Source organism: Chinchilla lanigera, unplaced genomic scaffold (assembly GCF_000276665.1).
Source record: "Chinchilla lanigera isolate Chin_1 unplaced genomic scaffold, ChiLan1.0 scaffold00045, whole genome shotgun sequence".
In the NCBI taxonomy this organism is placed as follows: Eukaryota; Metazoa; Chordata; class Mammalia; order Rodentia; family Chinchillidae; genus Chinchilla; species Chinchilla lanigera.
In genome coordinates, this window is record NW_004955446.1 from 3,628,739 (window position 1) to 3,650,048 (window position 21,310).

General features: G+C 32.5%; 1 protein-coding gene across 2 annotated transcripts in view; it reads left to right on the forward strand.

The window, feature by feature from the left end:
* The window catches only part of Adamts6 (ADAM metallopeptidase with thrombospondin type 1 motif, 6), a 282,035-nt gene that overhangs the window by 7,944 nt on the left and 252,781 nt on the right, over positions 1-21,310 (forward strand). For both annotated transcript variants that reach the window (XM_005392632.2, XM_013518467.1), the window contains exons 2-7: positions 403-781; positions 2,931-3,295; positions 12,912-13,080; positions 17,368-17,582; positions 18,150-18,233; positions 18,755-18,900. In XM_005392632.2, the coding sequence (XP_005392689.1) occupies positions 685-781; positions 2,931-3,295; positions 12,912-13,080; positions 17,368-17,582; positions 18,150-18,233; positions 18,755-18,900 (1,076 nt within the window). In that variant the 5' untranslated portion in view covers positions 403-684. The remainder of the gene's footprint in view (positions 1-402; positions 782-2,930; positions 3,296-12,911; positions 13,081-17,367; positions 17,583-18,149; positions 18,234-18,754; positions 18,901-21,310) is intronic.

Here is a 21,310-nt window from a genome sequence, read left to right on the forward strand (position 1 = left end):
TAGTAAATATTTATAGTACATGTTTGCATTCATCATGGGGAGTTGCTACACGCATATGTATGCGTCTTAATTCTTTTTACATCTTCTTTTCTTTCACTTCCTCCCCTTCTCCCCATCTCTGTTAAAGTTTTTTTCTTTAAAGAAGAATTATGTTTCTTCTTCACATTCCTTCTTTTATTGTTAAGTAGCTGAGATATTATCCTGCTAATCATTTAAGTCTCTTATGTGTTTACTTTTGTGACTATTTATTTAGACTATAAAGAACAACAGTAGTCTAATTTAACTATATTAAGTTATTTTGTAGTTATGTCCTTTGGCAAACATTGAGTAATAAATAGTAGGTCTGTCCATTCAGGATATTGTTCAGTTAACTTAAAATTTTTTTTTGGTTTGTTTTTCTAGGTTAAAAAATGGCCATATTTTAGTAACTAATCAGCCTAACACTTTGCTTACGAAAATTTTTGTCAACATTATTTTTTTCATTTTGGTTGAGAAAATGAATCCACATATAGAAGAAAGTACGGGATGTTGGAAAAAAGTACCTTATGTTAAACAGCGGAATATGTAATATCTAATTTGCAAGAAGTTTTAAAGAAATAAAACTGTTATGCTTCGATTTTGGTATGGTATTAACTCTCTAGCACATAGGTAGCCCTCCAAAAAAATCAACCAGTTTTCTAAATTATGGAAATTTTGTGGAAGACGTTGACCTGGATTTTGAGCCTCATCATGGCTTCATCGGAATTTCATAGTGACCACAGACTTTCATACAGTTCTCAAGGTAGGAGTCCTCCTTTTGAAACTTCACAAAAACGTTGTTAATAGTTAGATAAGAAAAGATTCTGAATGTTTAGTTTGGGTGAATACTTTCTTTTGGGAATATTACATTAGGAACTGAGGCCTACTGTGTCATTTCATGTTCTGGTTTAATAAATGTTAAGGGCTCTTAGAGTCTGTTTAATGCCTAGAGGATTTTAGAGTTGACTGATTTTTCTTGGAAAATGATAGACTTCACGTTTCTTCTTCTGAATGCTAAATTTTAATAAACTCATTCATTGCTAGGATTTATGAACAAGATTGTTTTCAAAATGAATCCAAAGGTTTATGCCATGGAAGAAACCAGATAAGTTCTAATACAGTGTTATGGGCCTTTTACTATGGGCTTTTCATCAAAAGTACTTTTCCAAACTTCAGAATTCTGATCTAAGGACTAAAATCTGAGTAAAAGAGTGAGGGTTGTAAATTCAATTTTTCTAATTCTAATCCTTATTAATTCTAATCTATGAAATTGAACTTTATGTAATAGAAATGATCTTAACAAACAAAATCCCAGGAGTAATATCATTTTGTTTTTCATGGGCCTGCTCATTGCGTATAAAATTATTGGAGGCATACTTTTGGGTTTTCTTTCCATGAATACATAGTAACAATTTTTTGGTGCCAATGAGCCAGATTTTCAAGACTGTTATAGATTTTGTATAATTCTAGAAGTCCATGTGTAAAGAGTGGCTCTCAAAGTAGCAAAACCATGGCATTTAGTATGGACTCTTTATTTGTAAAAACTGAAATAAATGCTGTGTTTCAATTTATTTCTATTTGGTTGTGGTGTCATGGGAGTTTGTATTTCTGAGTTAAACCCAGTGTATAGACAGTGATAGAATGGGAAGACTTTTGGGTTCCCTTAGTTGTGAACTTAGCTGAAAGAGGTACGGCTAGAGGGTGATAATTAGTCCATCTGGATAAGGAAAATACACTTAATAGTTCTCCAAATTTTTAGTGTTCTATTGATTTTTAAATAGTTTTACTGATGTTTAATACACACACCATACAATTTATCCATTTAAAATATACAATTTGGTGTTTTATAGTATGTTCAGAGTTGTCATCACTACACATTTTAGAACATTTTTATCACTCCAGAAAAAAAATCTGTACCCATTAGCAGCCCATCTCAAATTTCTTCCAAGCCACCCTTCAGCACCAGCCCTAGTGCAACCTCTAAATTGCTCAATTTCTGAATAAAAATTTGTGGAGGTTTACCTATTCTGGATATTTGGAATCACTTAATATGAGGCCTTTTGTTATTGGCTCCTTTTAATTAGCACAATGTTTTTGTAATGTTAGAAACTGAGTTTAGATTATGAAGGCAGTTACTGTGAAGTTTCACTCATAGGTCATAACATGTATTAATAGTTTTTCTTGTTATTGTAGAATGATGTTCCATTGTGTGGCTCCACACATTCTGTTTATTTGTTCATCAGTAGACAGAAATTTGGGTTATTTCCTCTTTGATCATTATGAATAATACTAATATGAACACTCACATACAGTTTTTTTATGTGGATCTGCATTTCCATTTCTTGTGCATATGTAATTTGGAGTAGAATTACTGGGTCATATGGTAACTTCTTGTTCAACATTTTGAGAAACTGTCAGACTGCTCTTGAAACTGGCTATATAGCATTACCAGTGATGATTTTGGTTTTAAAAAATGATTTCTATATAGCTATGGAAATTCTATATACATTGTTTATGGATAATTTTCCAAAAATAGTACTCATGTGAGCTAAGCTCTTCTTTTACATATGTATACTTTTATTGTTTTTTTAATTCCACATGAAATTTTCATACTTCTTACAAAATTTTGCTTCCAGAATCTATGTTTTTAGGCTTGAATTTATAAAAGAAAACTAGTCCTTCACAAGTAATATTGTTTTAAAGAATGGAATAATGGGACTTAATCTTTAATATTTAAACTTTTATTCTTTCATCTTTGTTTAATGTAAAATTTTGGGCCCATATCTCACATTTAATGATGCATAGTTTTAACATATTTGACATAGTTGTTTATATTGCTACTTCTCTGTTCTGTTAAATTTTCTTTTCTTCCATGTGCTTTTTTCTGGATTCTCTGCCTTGTGATTACAAAGAGGAATTCCTGACTTATCTTGAACATTACCAGCTAACTATTCCAATAAGGGTTGATCAAAATGGAGCTTTTCTCAGCTTTACTGTGAAAAATGATAAACACTCAAGGAGAAGACGGAGTATGGACCCTGTTGATCCACAGCAGGCAGTATCTAAGTTATTTTTTAAACTTTCAGCCTATGGCAAGCACTTTCACCTAAACTTGACTCTCAATACAAATTTTGTGTCCAAACATTTTACAGTAGAATACTGGGGGAAAGATGGACCCCAGTGGAAACATGATTTTTTAGACAACTGTCATTACACAGGATACTTGCAAGATCAACGTAGTACAACTACAGTGGCTTTAAGCAACTGTGTTGGGTTGGTAAGTAGATATTATAATTTTAAATTTCTGATGGGACAGTAAATTCACAATGTAAATGTCTTTCCTCAGATTAAAAGATACACAGTGGTGGTTTAGGCAGAAAGGTAGTAGTCTAAAATTGTTATTTCTGCTGCCTTTGGTTTTGATCATCCTTTAAATGTTTGTATTGCCTATTCAAAGATTAGCTTTTAAAAGAATTAATAGTAGAGGAACAAATGAAACCTTAGGTTTCCTTTTAGACTTAAGTTTTTCTGTTCAAATAGGATTTTAAAAAAAATCCATAAACAAAACCCAGTCATTGGTAAAGAGTTTTAGTATATCTTTATATTTATGTGTATATTATGATACGAAACTACAACACTAATTTTCTCAGGTTGTTCTACATAATATCTTCTTTGGTAGGTAACATTACTTAACACTTGTTATGACTATAAGTTCTTGAAGCAAATCTTTTTTTGTTGTTGTTGTTTTTCCCTTTTCCTGGTGCTGTGGATTGAACCCAGGGCCTTATACATGCTAGGGACGTGCTCTGAGCTACATCCCCAGTCTTTTTCATTTTGAATCAGGATCTTGCTGGATTGCCCAGGCTGGCCTCAAACTTGAGACCCTACTGCTTTATCCTCATGAGTAATCAGGATTACAAGCATGTACTACCAAGGTTGCCTGAAGCAAAATCTTTTATATTAAATGTCTATGAAATGTTTTCTCAACATTTACATGAAGATTGATGATAATCTTATTTCACCTCTAAAATGGGTTGTAGAGTATAGGGTTTATGGCAGGCATTTAAAAGCATTCTAATCTAGTACTAAATAGTTCAGAGTTAAACATGGTCATGGTTGCAGATCAAAGCATATTTCCTGTTCGCTCTTCTATTTTTACCCCGTTCAAGATAATGAAGATGTTCCATTAAAGTTTTATCTGTGTAAAAGAGCACAAGTATTTTTATACATAAGACAGAAATTGTTTATCTTACCATATCATACATGTTCTCTTTTTTTTTGGTACCGGGAATCAAACTCAGGGTCTCATGCTTGCCAGGCAGGCTCTGTGCTGCTGACCTACATCCCCAGCCTCATACAAATCTGGATGTATGCTTCAATATGAAATAACAATATAATTAGAATTGAGTTAAATAAGTTTTGAATTTAAAGGAACGATCAAGAACTATACAATGGAGAAGAATTTCAGTATATACACAACAGTTTCCTCAGATTGTCCATTTTCTGTAAGTGTAAAGTGAGCCAATAGAATTACTTAGATTTTAAAATATGAATTTAATTCCTGTAAGTACATATATTGAATACATTTATTGCTTGTTTCTTTCCCCATGAAAAGTATTAGCAATTTATATATACACAAATTATTTTTTTGAATAAATAAATGTGTCCTGAGACTTCTCATATGTTGAAATGACACTGTTAACTATCCCAGAAATTTTCATAGAAAAATACTTTTCCTTTTCTTTATATTTGGCATTAACATTAATATGCCACTGCTAGTTTTAACAGTGTGACGAAATAAGCAAATTTGAGATTCAGAAAAAACAAAACTGATTCCATTGTGGGATTTGAGGGAAAAAGAGTGAATCTGAACAACATTTTGGTGAGAAAATGAGAGGATTTGTATCCTATTAGTCTTTTGTCCCCTGGGATACAATAAGAGAGGTAATATATAGTAGGCATTTAATAATATTTTTAAAAATGGAAATAGACTTGAATGGAGTGTGGGATGAAGAAAGTAATTGAAGGTGGCTGAATGTTCTCTGTATATGAATGCTACTAGCTGAAAAGAGGGACTAGACCAGTGCTGGATTAGAGAAGAACATGAAGAGAAGGTTTCTGGTGCAGAAAATGTGAGGAATTTGAACACATAAAGATAATGATATCTAGTAGCACTTGGGAAATATGGCTCTGAAATTTAAAAAAAACAATCTCAGTTCTAGAAAGGAGTAACTTGAAAGTCAACATAGGTGACTATGAAATTGTGACAGATGCAGTTTGATGAGTCGAATAAGGTTCCAAGTGGACCTTTCTTACAAGATGATGGCACAGTGTCATTAATCTGTTTTTCATCCTCATTAACACTTTCTGCCTCTTGTTTTCTTTCCCTTTTGTGAACACTTTTTGTTTTGTTCCTTATTGAAATTGCAAGGTCCATGTTAGTTCATTTTGATTACTTGGTTAAGATGTGACCTGCCAGATTTTTCCATTAATGTTGCTATTTTCTCCTGGGCAATTAATGGGAGTTTATGAGCAGATGTTTTGAGACTATGTAAATACCTTGTTTTGCATTACTCTTTTATCTATCAGTTTTAGTAACCTTCCCTTTTATTCTTATTTTGTATCATGTTACCTTTTTTGTTAGAATATGTAAACATGTTTTTTTGAACTCTACTTTTCAGTGTCTACTGCTTTTACTTAGCTTTGTTTTTAATTGTTCTGTATAAAATAGTTGTTAGTGCAGAGATTATTAGCATTTTCTAATCATTTTTTAATTTATAGTTTTAGTGTTACAATGCTTGCAACACTCAAAGGACCAAGTTCTTAACATTATAGTCCACTCGGTGTTCCAAGTAATGCCAATTTTAGTTTGCTTTAGGTCTGGATGATAGTTTTCTAATCTAGATGTTGTTTTTCCAGAATTTATAATTAGTGCTATTTTTCTTATTGAGGAAAAAAATAAGAGTTTTTAAAAAATCAGGTAATTAGTATTATGTTGTGCTTTGATTCTTATATCTAGTGCTTGGATATATCCCATTTGATTGGAGGCGTTGGAGTACAATGGCTTGTTAAGTTCTTCAGCCGCTGCACATCTCTCATCTTATATTTCTTCTTTCCTAAGTTAGTTCTACATCTTTTTCTTTTGACTTTATATCCTGGTTTCTTGGGGAGAATACCTTAAAATAATTACCTAAGAACAGATGCCTAGGAAGGAAAATTTCTGAGTCTTTGCCTATTTGAAACTGACTACACTGACCTTATATTTGGTAATAATTAACTGTGAATTCTAGGTTAAAAGGAATTTTCTTTTAAGACCACGGTTGCTGGAATTGGAAAGCGAAGTATATGGGTCATCAAATTTATCTGTATTTCCAGGTATGGTGGCACATGCCTCTAATCCCAGCTACTTGGGAGGTGGAGGCAGGAAGATTTCCAGTTTGAAGGCAGCCTGGCCAACTTAGTGAGGCTTTGTTTCAAATAAAATTTTACAAAAGGTGGGGGGTGATTGGGAATAGCTCAGTGACAGAGTGTGCTTAGCATGTTCAAGGCACTAGGTTTAATTCCCAATACAGCAAATAAATAAATAAATAGATAGATAAAATAAATATATATGACATATTTTCAAACAGAGGGAAATATTTAAATAGCTAAAAATTTAGCATCAATTTATTTTAGATGAAAGGTAGAAATTTGCTGTTAGTTTGATTCTTATCCTTTTTCTTTTTAAACATTATAAAATTTTACATTTTTTCATTGGCTAAAATTTGTATATTCTCTTTTTGTAGTTTTGGTAATGTTATAATGTGGTTGTATATGCGTCTTCTTTCTATCTCTTTGCTTGGTATTCAGTTTAAGAGAATTCAAAAAATTATTACTTTTAATTGTTATGTTTAAAAATTATTACTTTACTTAGCACTTTTCTTTCTTTCTTTCTTTTCCCTTACTCTTTCTTTCAAGAATTGGCTTTCTGCTCTTCTGTGTGCTTCTCTCTTTTTCCGTCTTTGTCTTTTTAAGTCTAAGTTCTGTGAGATTTCTTTAGTTTTGCCTTCTTTTCCTTCAGTTGATTTAACAGTTCCAGGTGTCATATTCTAATTTTCAAAAGAGCTTTCTTTTCCCTTACCTTCTGTTGTTAGCCCATGAGAAATGATTTTGTTCAATTTCTCTGAAGATACTTAATTATACGTAATTGGTTATAAAAGCCCAGTGACCCTTTGAACTTCCTGTTCATTTAGTTATGTCCAGAGTTGCATTTCCTTCCCTTTTTTATAATTAATTCATTTATTCACTCATTCATTGAAAATAATTGCCTACCATATAATAGACACTGTTTTAGGTAAGAGGAGTATAACAGTGAATAAAACCAAAATCAAGGACATTATTTACCTTGCATTTTAGTGGTGGAGACATAAATAAGGTAAATAAATAGAAATCATAATATGTTAGATAGTGATAAGTGCTAAGGAGGAAAAAAATTATTGAGCAAAGACCTTAAGGGAAACAAGACAGGAAATGTTGACATTTGAGGTATAAAATTTCCAGGTTGGCTGGGTGTGGTGGTGCATGCCTGTAATCCCAGCACTCGGGAGGCTGAGGCAGGAGGATTGCTGGGAGTTCGAGATCAGCCTGGGTTACAAAGTGAGCTCAAGGCCAACCTGAACTGCACAGCAAGACCCTGTCTCAGAAGGACAAAAAAAAAAAAAAAAAAAAGATTTCCAGATTGGAATCTGTAAGTACAAAGGTTTGATCTGAGTGTTGGTGGAAAAGCAAAGAGGCCTCTACGGCTATAGCTAAGTGACGAAGAGTAAGAGTAGTCAAAGTGAGGTCAAGAAGGAAGCTGGGAGTCAATACAGGATTTTAAAGACACAGGACAAGAATTATGATGATTTCAAGCTTGAGCCCCAAGCAACTGGAAAAATGTCATAATTACCAACTGGGATGGGAAGGTTTGGCACTGACTTAAGATTGAGAAGCTGATGGAGGAGTAGGATGGTGGTGTTTAATATGAATTCAGCTAGACATATTAAACTGGAGATGCTGTATAGGACCCTGGATATGCCAGTTGGGAGTCCAGAGAAGAGATGTGAATTAAAAGGGTGTAAATTTTGTATTCAACAATATATAGATGACATTTAAAGCTTGAAGATAAATTGCTTAGGAGGAACACAGGTAGAACAGAGGAGTGGTCGAAGAACTGAGCTTTTGGGCATTCCAAGAGTTCAGGGAAGCCAGAGAGAAGTGAAAGAAACCACAGAGAACAGAGCATGAAGAAAGTAGAAAGAAAACCAAGCAAAGTGTTGGAAGCTAACATGTAAAGTATCTCAAGTGGAAAATGCTGCGGCTGAATCAAAACAAGAGTAAGACTGAAAACTGACCATTGAAGTTTTCAGTGAAGAGGTTATTAGGGAGACCTTGACAAGAGCACTTTTGGTGAAGTTATGGCAGTATTAGTGGGGAAGCAGAGACCTAAGCGAAATAGATTCAAGAGAGAGTGGGAGAAAATATATAGACAATTATTTCAAAGATGTTGGAAAAATGGTTAATAACTGCAGGTGCAAGTGAGGTCAGGGGAGGTTCTGTTTTGCTTTGTTTTGATAAAGATGGGAATAATTCTGTAAAGAGAAAGGAAACTGATGGAGCGAAGTCAATGGTAGCTAAGAAGGAATGAAATCATCTGCATACATGGAATAATTTAGAAAGATGAAAAACAATCTGTCAATAAAAACAGGAAAAAGATTTTTATGGACATGAGATACAGATAGGTAGGTACTAGCATTTGTGGGACTTTGTAGGAGGTAGTACAGTGTTGTCTATTGGAGGGGAAATTGGAAGGCTGATGTTTTATAGGATTAAGAAGAGATGGAGAGAAAGGGGAAGGAGGAGAGGGGATGAAAAAAGAAGTTAAGGTGTATTATGTCCATATGACAACTCCATACAAGGAACATAAACATTATACACTGCAAACTTTATTATGTATTAATGAAAATTTTAAAAAAAGAGATAAGAAAGCATGGCTTATTTATCTAGGAGAGTAGAATACTGAATGAACTAGATAGTACCATGGAGCATTAGTTAGGACAGAGTTGAAATTAATGATTATAAATTTAAAGTGAACCCATCAGCTTGTTGGTGTGTTTTTCTCTGGCTAAGTCCAATTGCAAAGGTGCAGGCCAGCAACATTTATTTTAATCAGAGTTGTAGTTTGGCCAAATGAACTGAGTTCAGTGAACTGAGAAAGGGACAAGAGAATTCAAAGTAGAATTGAAGCTCATTTGGGAGGGAAGTGAGGACATGAGGTGGGCTGAAAGACTGAAAAAAGATGGTGAATTGATTGAAAGTCTTGGTGGAGAGAAAAGACTGTTTCTTGGAGCTGGGATGTTGGGAGGACAGTGCTAGAAAGAGAAAAGACTGGGATATTTGAAATCAAGATTATGGAACATTGCAGATGTTCATAATGCTGAAGCCTAGAATTTAACCATAGGCATGACTGTCTAAGGTAAGAAGAAAGACAAGATATTTGAAAGAGAAGAGGTTAAGGAACTGAGAGGGGAGGGATTGAGAGATGTCTACATGGTAGTTTTTAGTAGGGATGCATGGATAAGATTTACTATGGATGCATGGATAAGATTGTGAACTGGAATAGGTAAAACTTATACATTTATTTTTTTAAGTACATGTTTGCAGTATATCATGCACACATTCATGGGGATTTGTACATTAATGTAATGTATCTGAATTCTTTTGTTTTGTCCCCTTACTAATTTTTTTCTGCATTTATTTTTTTATTAGTATATGTTTGCAATATCTAATATATCATTCGTTGGAGGGAATTGGTGCATATCACATCTTGATACTATTTCTTCCTCCGCCACTCCCTTCTCTCCTGTCTCACCACATTCCCTTCTCATCTTCACAAGGTCTATCTCTGTTTCCTATTGTGCACCTTGGGAACATCATTCTGAGTGAAATAAATCAGGCACAGGTTGAATTTCACATGTTTTCTCTTATATGAGAAAGTATAAATAATTTAAAGACCAAAGTAAAAGAGAAATGCTAATTTACTTATTCTTAACTGAGCTTTAACATTTCTTTCAATTATAAAATATCAGTAATAAATATAGTAATAGTAGTACCTGTGACTTTATCCCCCAAATACATTCATATCATGTTACAATTTTTGCATGTTTTTCAAATTGTTATTTTTATTTATCATTATTATGAAGTTATTGTAGTTCTTAAAGCCACTGAAGAGGTTAATGTGTTAAGTATATGTATATATTTTGCTATTTAATTTTATTTATAATTTTTTTCTGCATTTAAAATATTATTCTGAAAAGGGATCCATAAATATCACATCTAGACACCCAAAGGCATTCAGGGCATAGGTGCACACATAGCAAATTTTAAGAGCCTGTGATATACTTCTTACACTGTATTTTTTCATTCTTGACATTTATCCTACCAGATAGATCATTTATGTAATTAATTAATTTTTTTTCAGTACTCTTAATAGAATGTATTATGATAGAGCTAAAGCTTTGCTTGGTGCACTGTTGTATTAATACCATTTATTTCAATATTATTCCTATGATAGGCAGCCAAAGTATATTTGGTGAATGAATAAATAAAGCTAGAAATAGCCATTAAATGATAAGAGAATTTTAGTGTAGTAGTTAAGAGTCTGGTTCCAAAGTCAGTCAAATGAATTTTTATTCAACTTTGCTCTACCTGAGTTTCTCAATGCAGAGTGAAGCTGATCACAGTACTTACTTCAAAGAGTTATTAAGATTACGATAATGTGTATAAATGCTTTGCAGAATATCTAACATCAAATCTCTGGATTTCCCTTTCAAAGTCTATTATTTACAGATTTTGTTTACTTACCAGGCTTTGAATTCAGTAACCTTTGCCTAGGACCTTTCAACTTCTTATTGCCAGAGACCAGGGTGACTTTAATGTCCTGTCTTTTCTAGACAGTACCCTAGACTCCACTTCCTACACTTCCCTCTAGCAAAATTTTTATGGAAACTTGCACCCTTTTCTGCAAGAACTGTATTCTGTTTTCTAATACATTACAGTATTAATCTACCTGGTAAAACAGTTCTTGCTCAGGTATTGTTGTCTGTTAATGGCATGTTGTTACCCTTGTCAGTATTTGCATTTAATATAGACTATTAACTATAATCTAAAGCAAACAACAGTAAAAATAATATGGAGTGACGAAAGGCTGCTTTTTTCTTTTTCATTTCTTGAACTCATTTCATGTAGGCTGTAGGTAAGAGCACTTTTGATTATGTCTTATCTTTCTTTCCAAGCAGGTAGCACTTAACACAAATTTCTCTAAGCAGAATGATAGAGGTTTAGAATTCAAAGGGACGTTAGAGATTATATGGTCCAAAGGTTTTCAACATTTTTTTTGTTTTTAAAGCAGCAAAACCCTTTTCTCATATGAAATGTTATGTGGAAACTTAATACACAGATTAATAAAAGCACAGCTGATTCTAAGCCCAGGAATCCAAGCCATTTAGAGCTCCCTTTGTTGTCTGGGGCAATCTCCTGAGGGCACTTTCAGCAGGCCCTTAGGGCTCCCTAGAGTGCTGTTTTAGAACCCCTAATTTAGACCAACCCTTTCATTTTTCCAAATGAGGAAATACGTCCAGAGAATTTGTGTTTTAGCCAGTGTTGCAAAGTAAATTAGTTGGATTAAGAGCAATTCTCTCAGGTGCCTTTCTTAGGAAAACACTGTTAGAAAAGAGTGGGGATTCTTACTTATTTTTGAAAGTTCTTATTTTTGATGTGAACAATTTTTACTATAAGAGACCTTTTCTGTGGCTACAAATGATATAAGGGAATACAAGAGATACCCCTTTACCTGAAGAAAGCAAATAGTCTCATTGGGAAGATAAACCATCAGTTGAAAAGTTGCATCAAATTTAGGTGAAAGTTCAAGATTTGAAATGGAACAAACTGTGGCATTAATTGAAAATGGTGTAATATAATGTGAATAATAGCACTTTTGTTTGAATTTCATCTCTTTTTCTTTTTTCTGTATAGTATTGAGCACATTTTTGATCTCTGAGCCCGTTACTTCATTTGCAAAAAGGGGATGTATATTAATTAGGAACATACTAATTAGTGTAACATAAACCTCAAAATGTCAGTTGTTACTGCAGTTTTCCCCTTATACCTGTGTTTACAGCAGATGCCTTTCCAAGGAGTTCAGGGACCCACTTGTCTTTTGGCTTGATTTTTTTTTTTTTTTTTTTTGAGACAAGGTTTCCCTATTCAGCGATTTTTTTCCCTTTTAGGTTGGCCTTCAACTCAGTTATGTAGCCTAGGCTGGACTTGAACTCACAGTGATCTTCCTGCCTCAGTCTCCTGAGTGCTGGGATTACAGGCGTGTGCCACCACACCTGGCTTCTCCCCTAGATCTTTCCATTTAGTTGGCAGTAAAGAAAGAGAGAAGAACTCACTGCAGAGATATTCAGGGGCTTGGCTTGAAGGTGATATACAGCCTTCTGCCCCATCTTTTATTAGCCAAAACTTAATATCAAAGATATACTTAAATACAAAGGATGTAATTAAGTCTTATCCAATTTGGAAGAAATAAATTCTGAAGTTCACATAGAGTTCTCTGCTACCTCTCAAAGTTGTTGGGAAAATTGGAAGAAATATGTACGGTATATCTAGTGCATACTATATAGAGGAAATACCTCCTTTTTAAAGAATAGACATGTATGTGTCTTACTGAGTACAGAAGACAGAACAGCTTTTTAATTAGTGTATATTTTAACTCTTTTTTTGGAGAGATATCAATTTAGTTTTGACTCTTGGTAATAATGATAGCTAATTAAAATGATTCTTCTCGGTAAATCCTTTGTTTCTTTTTGTTTTAGCATGGTATTATTGCTACAGAGGATGAAGAATATTTTATTGAACCTTTAAATAATACAACAGAGGATTCTAAGCATTTTAGTTATGAAAATGGCCATCCTCATGTTATTTACAAAAAGTCTACCCTTCAACAACGCCATCTCTATGATCACTCTCACTGTGGGGTTTCAGGTAAGTGTGTGAATTTGGAGAGCATATGGTTTTGTATTGCTGTTTTCACTTTCTTCTGGCAAGTATAGTAAGGTTAATAATAAAAGTAAATGGGAATTTGAGTGATTAGAATTATGTCTAGAGCCCCCTTAAGTTTATCTTCTACCAGTAATTTCAAGTCAACTTAGAAGCTTTTTGAGAAGTCTTTAAAATATGTCTGTTAAAGTTGGATGTATTTTTTTTTCTTAGAAAAGATTTAAAAAATCTTATACAGATAACAGTTACGAATTTCATTCACAGCTGTATTGTTTTGTGAACTCGTATTTTCACATTAGTACATAGTAGGAATTGAAACATTCGAATAAGACTTGAAGACTTACATTCCAGAACTTGATAGTTCATATAATTGGATACTAGAATGTCAGTTTGAGAGATAGAAATGAGCTTAGTGGTTAAAGGGAACAGTTGTGTGAAAGGAAACTGAAGAGTTAAAAGGGGCCAATATGAAAGGCTTACCATATTAAGGAATTTGTTCATTCTAATTGTGCTGAACCTCATTAAAAGGGTTTAAGTAGGAGGAATGACATAGTCAGATTCTGGCAGCTATATGAAAACTGAATTAGAGAACAAGGCTAGAGGTAGGAAGTTAGAAAAATACTAATCTAACACTAAGTAGACTGAAGAGGAATAGTATGGTAGATATACTATAGCACAGTGGAAAGACCATGAACTTTGATGTAGTTTTGGACAGATTTCCTAACCCTCCGAGTGCTCATCTCAGTATATATTGCTCAGTCAAATTGTGCCTAGTATCATTATTACTGTTTCTGGTATCTAAAGATGGATTACATTTTTAAAAGTTTTTTTTTTTTTTATTTGTTCTTTGTACTTAGAGCTGCAAATAGTGGCAACATGTTTCTTTTTTTTGACAAAATGTTTCTAAGGGAGATTTCAGCTTAATGCACAGAAGAGTTTACCAATAAATAGACTGAATAAAAAATAGAATGGCTGTGTTGTGAATTAATGAATGAATTCCCTTTGTTTCCTCTCCATATTCATCATGGGGTCATTTTTCTTTATTTGCAACTGTTTAAGTGGTCTTTGCGGGACTTTGCTCAGCATCTTATTCTGCATATTTTCATCTTCAGTAAGGATTTAAATATCTCTTAGACTTTTTGTAATGGAAAGTCTTTGTTGATCAAGAATGGTTAGTACTAGAAAAGGCCACTTAAATAAGTAAATCCACTGAAAACATAAAGTAAATTTTCTAAGTATGGAATGAGAAGGTTTGATTGAGTCATAAAAGCAAACATTATGGAAATAAGTTTATTTTATCTTGTGTTTAATTAAATTTAAGCTGTAAATACAACTATTGAATTCTTTAAAAACTGATTCAAATATTAAGTTGTTTATTTTGATAATTTCCCATTGTTTTCCACAATATAATATCCTTCACTTTATGATTGTAAGTAGATCACTTTTTGTAAAATATATTTGAAGATTCATTCTAGTTATGGTGGCAGATGCGTCTAATCCCAAGAACTCAGGGGGCGAAGGAAGGTGGATTTCTAGTTTGAGGCCAGTGTGAGCAGTTTAGCGAGACTCTGTGTCAAAATAAATTTAGAATAGGGCTGGAGATGTAGCTTAGTGCTCTCTATGTTCAATCTCCAGAACCACAAAAAGAAAAGAGGAAAAAATGAAATTGAAGATTTCATCATACTTTCAAAGGCATGCTATAATCCTTTCACACTCAAATTATTCTCTTCTGAAGTGCTTGTTACATTGTTTTAACTTAGGCGGTTTTAACTTAGGCATTGTTTTAACTTATTTTTCAATGGCTAGACATGAGTTGAACATTTCCAAACCCATTCTTATTGCTATCATAAACTTTTGCCCTTTTGGGGAAAGAGTTTCTTATTTTTATTGTTTTGCCCCTTGTTTCCTGCACCATACTCTTCTATGCCCTAGTCACTACCACCAGTCCATTTAGTTCAGACTTCATTTTCTTCTTAGGCTACTGTACTGACTTTTTAGGGTCGCTTGTCTCCCATTATCCTGCTTTTAGTTAAATCTGTCTTCTAAATTTGGCTTTGTCACACCTTCAAACACTTCACTGCCATTAATGGATATATAATATTAAATTAGAATGTCTTTGATGAGCATTCATAAATAAAAAGATAGTGACTCTATATTAAGAAAGTTTGTGTTCTGATAGCCAGGAAAACTAATAATTGAAAAAGCTAAAGTTTGAAAACTATGACAATTAGAAAGATTATGGTAGTAAAAGTTATATTATCCAGAATGCTTTTCAAATGAGAAGTAACATTGCTAATTGTTTAGTACCCGGTAATATCTAAATCTTTTTTAATACTCTAAATTAAAATAAAGAGGAATTGAATGCATCAAAGAAAGAGAAATGACCAGAAGCGAGGAAATTAAATCTTCTGTTTAGACATTTAATCAATCTAGCTAGAGAAAGAAAGATGAAGGATGACTTGAATATGTGAATGGTTTTTTGATCACAGAAGACTCAGTAGAAAGAATTAAACATATACTGATGCAGAAAACATTTTGTCTGTGTCCCAACAATATCACAAGTATAGTGGCTTAAGCCACACACATTTATTATCTCATAGTTTTTGTAGGTTGGGAACCTGTATGGATGTGTTAATTTGCTTAGCCTTGGCCAGGACTGGGTTCTCATCGGGAATCTTGACTTACAGAATCCTTCCCTATCCCATGGTTCTTGGTAGCATTCAGTTCTTTGTGATTTGGGGTAGTTTTAGTTGTTGTTTGCCAGAGTCAAACTGCAGCTTTTTGACTTGGATTCACTACGATGCTAGCTTTCTCCTAGTCAACAAGGGAGAGACTAGAGTATATTGGTGGTATACTGTATTATGTAACCTAATTTGTACTTACATACCTGTAATCACTTTTGTACTGTCCTTTTTGTGTATTTTATTGATCAGAAGTAAGTCGGAGGTCCTACACATACTCAGAGGAGTGTGAATGACAGGGGTAGGGCCCATGGGGGCCACCTTACCAGTCTATCTTCAACAACAGGACGTAAGGAAACATTTACTGTCTTGAGAATATGCTATTGAAATAAGAGCTAGAAGGTCTTTGCCTTTCTCGACCTTTAGGAACAAAGATAGTCATTTAATTTATATTAGTTTTGAACATGATTCTTTTCATGATCATTTCCATTTCTCATTTCCTAAAAATTTATTCATCATACCAGTGAAGTTTCTAGAAGGAAAAGGCTAATGAAGTTAGAAGAATAAAAATAATGTCACTTTCTGTCAAGTGTGTAATATTTATTAATTTAATTTTTCCTCACTTTTTCAGTAAGCATTAGTGAGAAAGAGTTTCTGTTCAATATAAGGATAAGAAAGTGAGGTATAGAGAAGACATCTGCTTGCTCAAGTCTGTTTAACAAAGATGAATATAAATGAGGCAGTGTATTTAAGTGTGATAGTAGTAAAAGAGTTCCTCAGTACAGAAGAACAAAATGTCTGCAGAACAAAAGCTATACTATGATCCACACAAAACACAGTTTAAAGCAAATTGTGCTGGAATCATCTTTCCACTGTCATTTCAGTGATACTGGCCTGACCTAGGTTTGGACTTTGGAAATGGAATTATATATTTTATATAATTATAAAATATTTTAATTTATAATTTATAATTATAAATATATATAAATTAATTTATAATTATAAATATAAATAATTTATAATTATAAAATATAATTATATATTTTATATATATAGTCATAGACTGCAAAATTATGTGGAGAAATTAATTCATAACCTTTACAATTGAAATTTCTGGAGAAAAAGAATTGATTTAAATCAGATAGTTTAATAAAAGCATCTTACTCTTAAATAAATATTCAGAATCATCTTAGGAATAGATTTTTGCAACATCATTGTTTTCCCTCAGAACTGTCTAAGGCTTTCAAAAGTTTATGTCCAGTTGCTTTTGAAACAATTTCAAATGATTTTATAGTATACATTCTAAATTTAAAAGTATTGAGATAATTATTTACTGGAATAAAATGAAATGACTATTTGAAAAATGTTTATTAATTTATTTCATAGATTTGTTTTCATGAGAAGTTGAATGTTTTTTTTTCAGATGATTAATTCAGAAATTTAAGAATTTTTCTTATTGTTGCATTTCTTCATCCCTTTCTGGAAAATCTTAGTATACTAGAGAATTTATGAGAAGCATATCCACATGAAAAATCTGTAAATAAATATCCTAAATTAGTGAGCCCATCTGAATTGATTGTTTTTATTGTAGATCTCCCAAGAAGTGGCCAACCTTGGTGGCTGAATGACACATCATCTGAATTTCCTTCTTTGCTACCAATTAATGACACACAAAGCCACCACAGACAGAAGAGATCAGTGAGCATTGAGCGGTTTGTGGAGACATTGGTAGTGGCAGACAAAATGATGGTGGGCTACCATGGTCGCAAAGACATTGAGCATTACATTTTGAGTGTGATGAATATTGTAAGTTTGATCCCGCTATACAATATATTATTTAGTAGTCTGTTATGTTTTGTACAATAGTCATGGATTTTTACTGTGAAATAGTAAGAATTGATCTGTCTAAAATGGTAAAGAATTTTTTAAAATTTGTTTTTTGGTGTTTGGAATTGAATCAAGGGCCTCATGCATGCTCTACCACTGCGCTATATCCCCAGCTCCAATATTGGTTTGTGAATGTCTAAGTTCTATCAAAACAAACTTAAAGATGACCTTATTGTTCATTTTTAGATAATATTTTTAATAGGTTTTCTGTTAAAGCAGTTTTTTTAAAACTTGAAACAGTTCACTTCTAATTACAATGATGAAATTTATCTCTAAGAGAAAATATTTCTTGATGCAAATTTGTGTAAAAATCTGTTACAAGGCATCTTGAGGGTAGAGTTGTATGTAACATAGGATAAAACGTTATTTTTTATTTATATAATGTTTAAAGTCATAAAACATTGCTTTATCAATTAAGAAAAAATCAAGCTATCACCCTGTGATTTTTGTCTGACTTTGTGTCTTTTCTTATTTTATGGAGGTCAGGTTGCCAAACTTTACCGTGATTCCAGCCTAGGAAACGTTGTGAATATTATAGTGGCCCGCTTAATTGTTCTCACAGAAGATCAGGTAAGAATGAATTAGTTTATAAATCTAAAACTCTTAGACTATGGAAATACTTATTATCAAAGAATGTATTTCCTCATTGTTTCTCTTATGTGCTGGTTAAATATGATTCTTAACTCTAACCATGTAATAGTTTAAGCAAATTTTGAACACTTTGTAAGAATGTACCTCATGGCTTGTTAAATTTTTCTTTCTTTATGTGTGCATATGAGTATATTAGATGTATGTTTTAGTATAAGGATGGTCGTTTGTGTGGCATACTTTATAATAGTGGTTGTGGTTGGTTTTGTATGCTGATAATCTCACATGTATTCACATTATCATTAAAGCTGGAATTGGAAAAAATGGCTGTTCAATAATAAACTAAATGAGCTATAGATCAGTTATTGCAGAGATAGAAATTGGAAAGATTATTCCAAGAAACTACTGGTTCTAATTATACTCCCATTGTAGTCTTCAAAAGTTTTAATAACCGACCTTAGTAATTTGTTTGGAACATTTCTGGTATGCATGTTGTATTGCAGCCAAACTTGGAGATAAACCACCATGCAGACAAGTCTCTCGATAGCTTCTGTAAGTGGCAGAAATCCATTCTCTCTCACCAAAGTGATGGAAACACCATTCCAGAAAATGGGATTGCCCACCACGATAATGCAGTTCTTATTACTAGGTATGGTTTATTGCAAGTATTTTTCTTTTGATTGTTGTGTTTGTTCCATATTGTAACTATGTTTGGTTCTATCTAAAAGCCTCATTTAGGTAGTGAGTACAAAAAGAGACAAATGGTAATAACTTCTTCTGTGGACAAATCCTGTTCTTAGTGTTGAATTGGAAGTATTTTGTTAGTTGAACTAAATAGTTACTCAAAGCATGAAAAAATACCTATTTTAAAAATAAAACTTTAGCTGGCTGTGGAGGTGCATGCCTGTAATTTTAGCATTCTGAGAGAATGAGACAGGAGGATAATAAGTTTGAGACCCACCAGGGCAACTTAGTGAGACCTTGTCTCAAAAAAAAAAAAAAAAAAAAAAGAGCTAGGGATATAGCTCACTGCAAAAGCTGTGGGTTCAATCCTCAGTACTGCAAAAAGAGTTTATCTTTGTTATAAGATATAGTCACTATTCTTACTTCCAAGTTGTGTTAATTTGTGTTAACTTATTAAAAGGGAAGAGGAATTGGTTCTTATACAATTTACTCAAATATGTATCTACTTAACTGAAAATATTTAAATTAAAATCTAACATAAGGGAGCAGATTTATTACATTGTGTTAAACAGCTCTTTTTCTCAAGCAAAGTTATTAAATAACTTTGAACCCAGAAAATTCATATATTGCTTTCCAGTTTTATAAAATTCTATTCAAATCCTTTTTATTTTTTACTCCCTAATGTCAACACTGTGAAGTAGATAGAATTATTTTTCTCATTATAAATGAGGAAACTGGTCCAAATTAGTTAAATAAGTGTCTTAAGGCCCCTCAGTTCGTAGGTGAAAGAGTAGGACTCAAACCTGGTGATCTGTCTTTAATTATACTATCATTTCTGCCTTTAGGTTTTAAATTTTTTTTCTCTTTTGAGATAAGGTCTTGCTATATAGTCTAAGCTGGCTGGCCTCAAACTCCCAGGCTCGAGCAATCCCTCCAGAAAAGCTGCGAGTATAGATATATTCCACCACACCCAGCTTTGTTTTATTTTTTTATGATTGGTCAGAAAATTTTGCTTAAATAATTTTAAGGTAAGTGTGTCTTTTGATCTCTTTCCAGTGTTTTAAAGTAACACTAATAATAAGCAAAATGGTAATGTTATTCTGGTTAAGTAGAATAAACTTTATTACTTTTTTAAGGCAGTATATAACATATATATCATCATGGTCACTGGTATGCTCACTGAATACATTAAGCTGCATGTAGAGAGTATAAAACAATATATAATGTATATATATATATTATATATGAAATATATATATATTTAGCTTTTAGAAAATTTTCCATTAACTGAGTCATATAGTAAGTTTCTGAGTTTATTGATTTCTGTACTTATACTTCATTTAATTGACTTCATCTACCTGGTATCATGAAACAGAAACTTTTGTTTGTGACATATTTTCTAAATAAAACCATGGTATAGTTTGACATTAGTCTGATGTGTTGACATTAGTCTGATGAATTCTGCAATTCCTCAGAGTATTGTGGATTTAGAATGTTCCTAAATATACTTAAGGAAGTAAAAATACACTAGGAGTTTTGCTAAATTAGAGACCTTTGTGTAAAAAATATGGATATGATTAGTGTAGGTGAGTTACTATAATTGGGTCAAGAAATAATTAACACTTTGTATTTGAAATAGTATAATTTACAAAGGTAAAATAGAAATGTATATATAGTTAAGCTAACTTGTTATAAGACTTTCAATTTATCTTTAGTAAGTTTGTATTTTTATAATTTATCTTTTAAATTGATAAAAGTATATATTTATAGTGCACAACATGCTGTTTTGATATAGTATACACTGTGGAATAGCTTTAGCTTGACATGCATTACTTCACATATTGCATTAAATTTTGTATTGACAAACTGTTAATTAACAGCTTCGTAGGACTAAACCCTGTAATTTGACATATTATTTAAGCTACTTTTATTCCCACATGAAATCAGTAAATATTCACCACAAGTTTAAAGTCAAGCCAATTTCTAAATCTATCATGTGGCAAGATATTCAAGAAATCCATGCATAGTCTGAAATGTAATATGAATTTGGTGACAAGAAATTAACTACTATTAGCATCCATGATTAGCAATTATCACAAACAGACTAATGCATACATTTCTTGGCTTTCTCTTCTGCAATGTATTGGAAACATGTGCTTCCATTTTTAAGATTAACACATAACCATTTATATATTTAGGATAAGAATTGTAGTCTGAATTCTTTTTTCTTTTGATAATAGTTTTATTGAGATATAAATCATAGGCCACACAATTTACTGACTTAAAGTACACTGCTGTTTTCTTTTTAGTATATTCACATGGTTGTGCTACTATCACTGTGATTAATTTTATTTTTTTTTATTTTTTATTTTTTT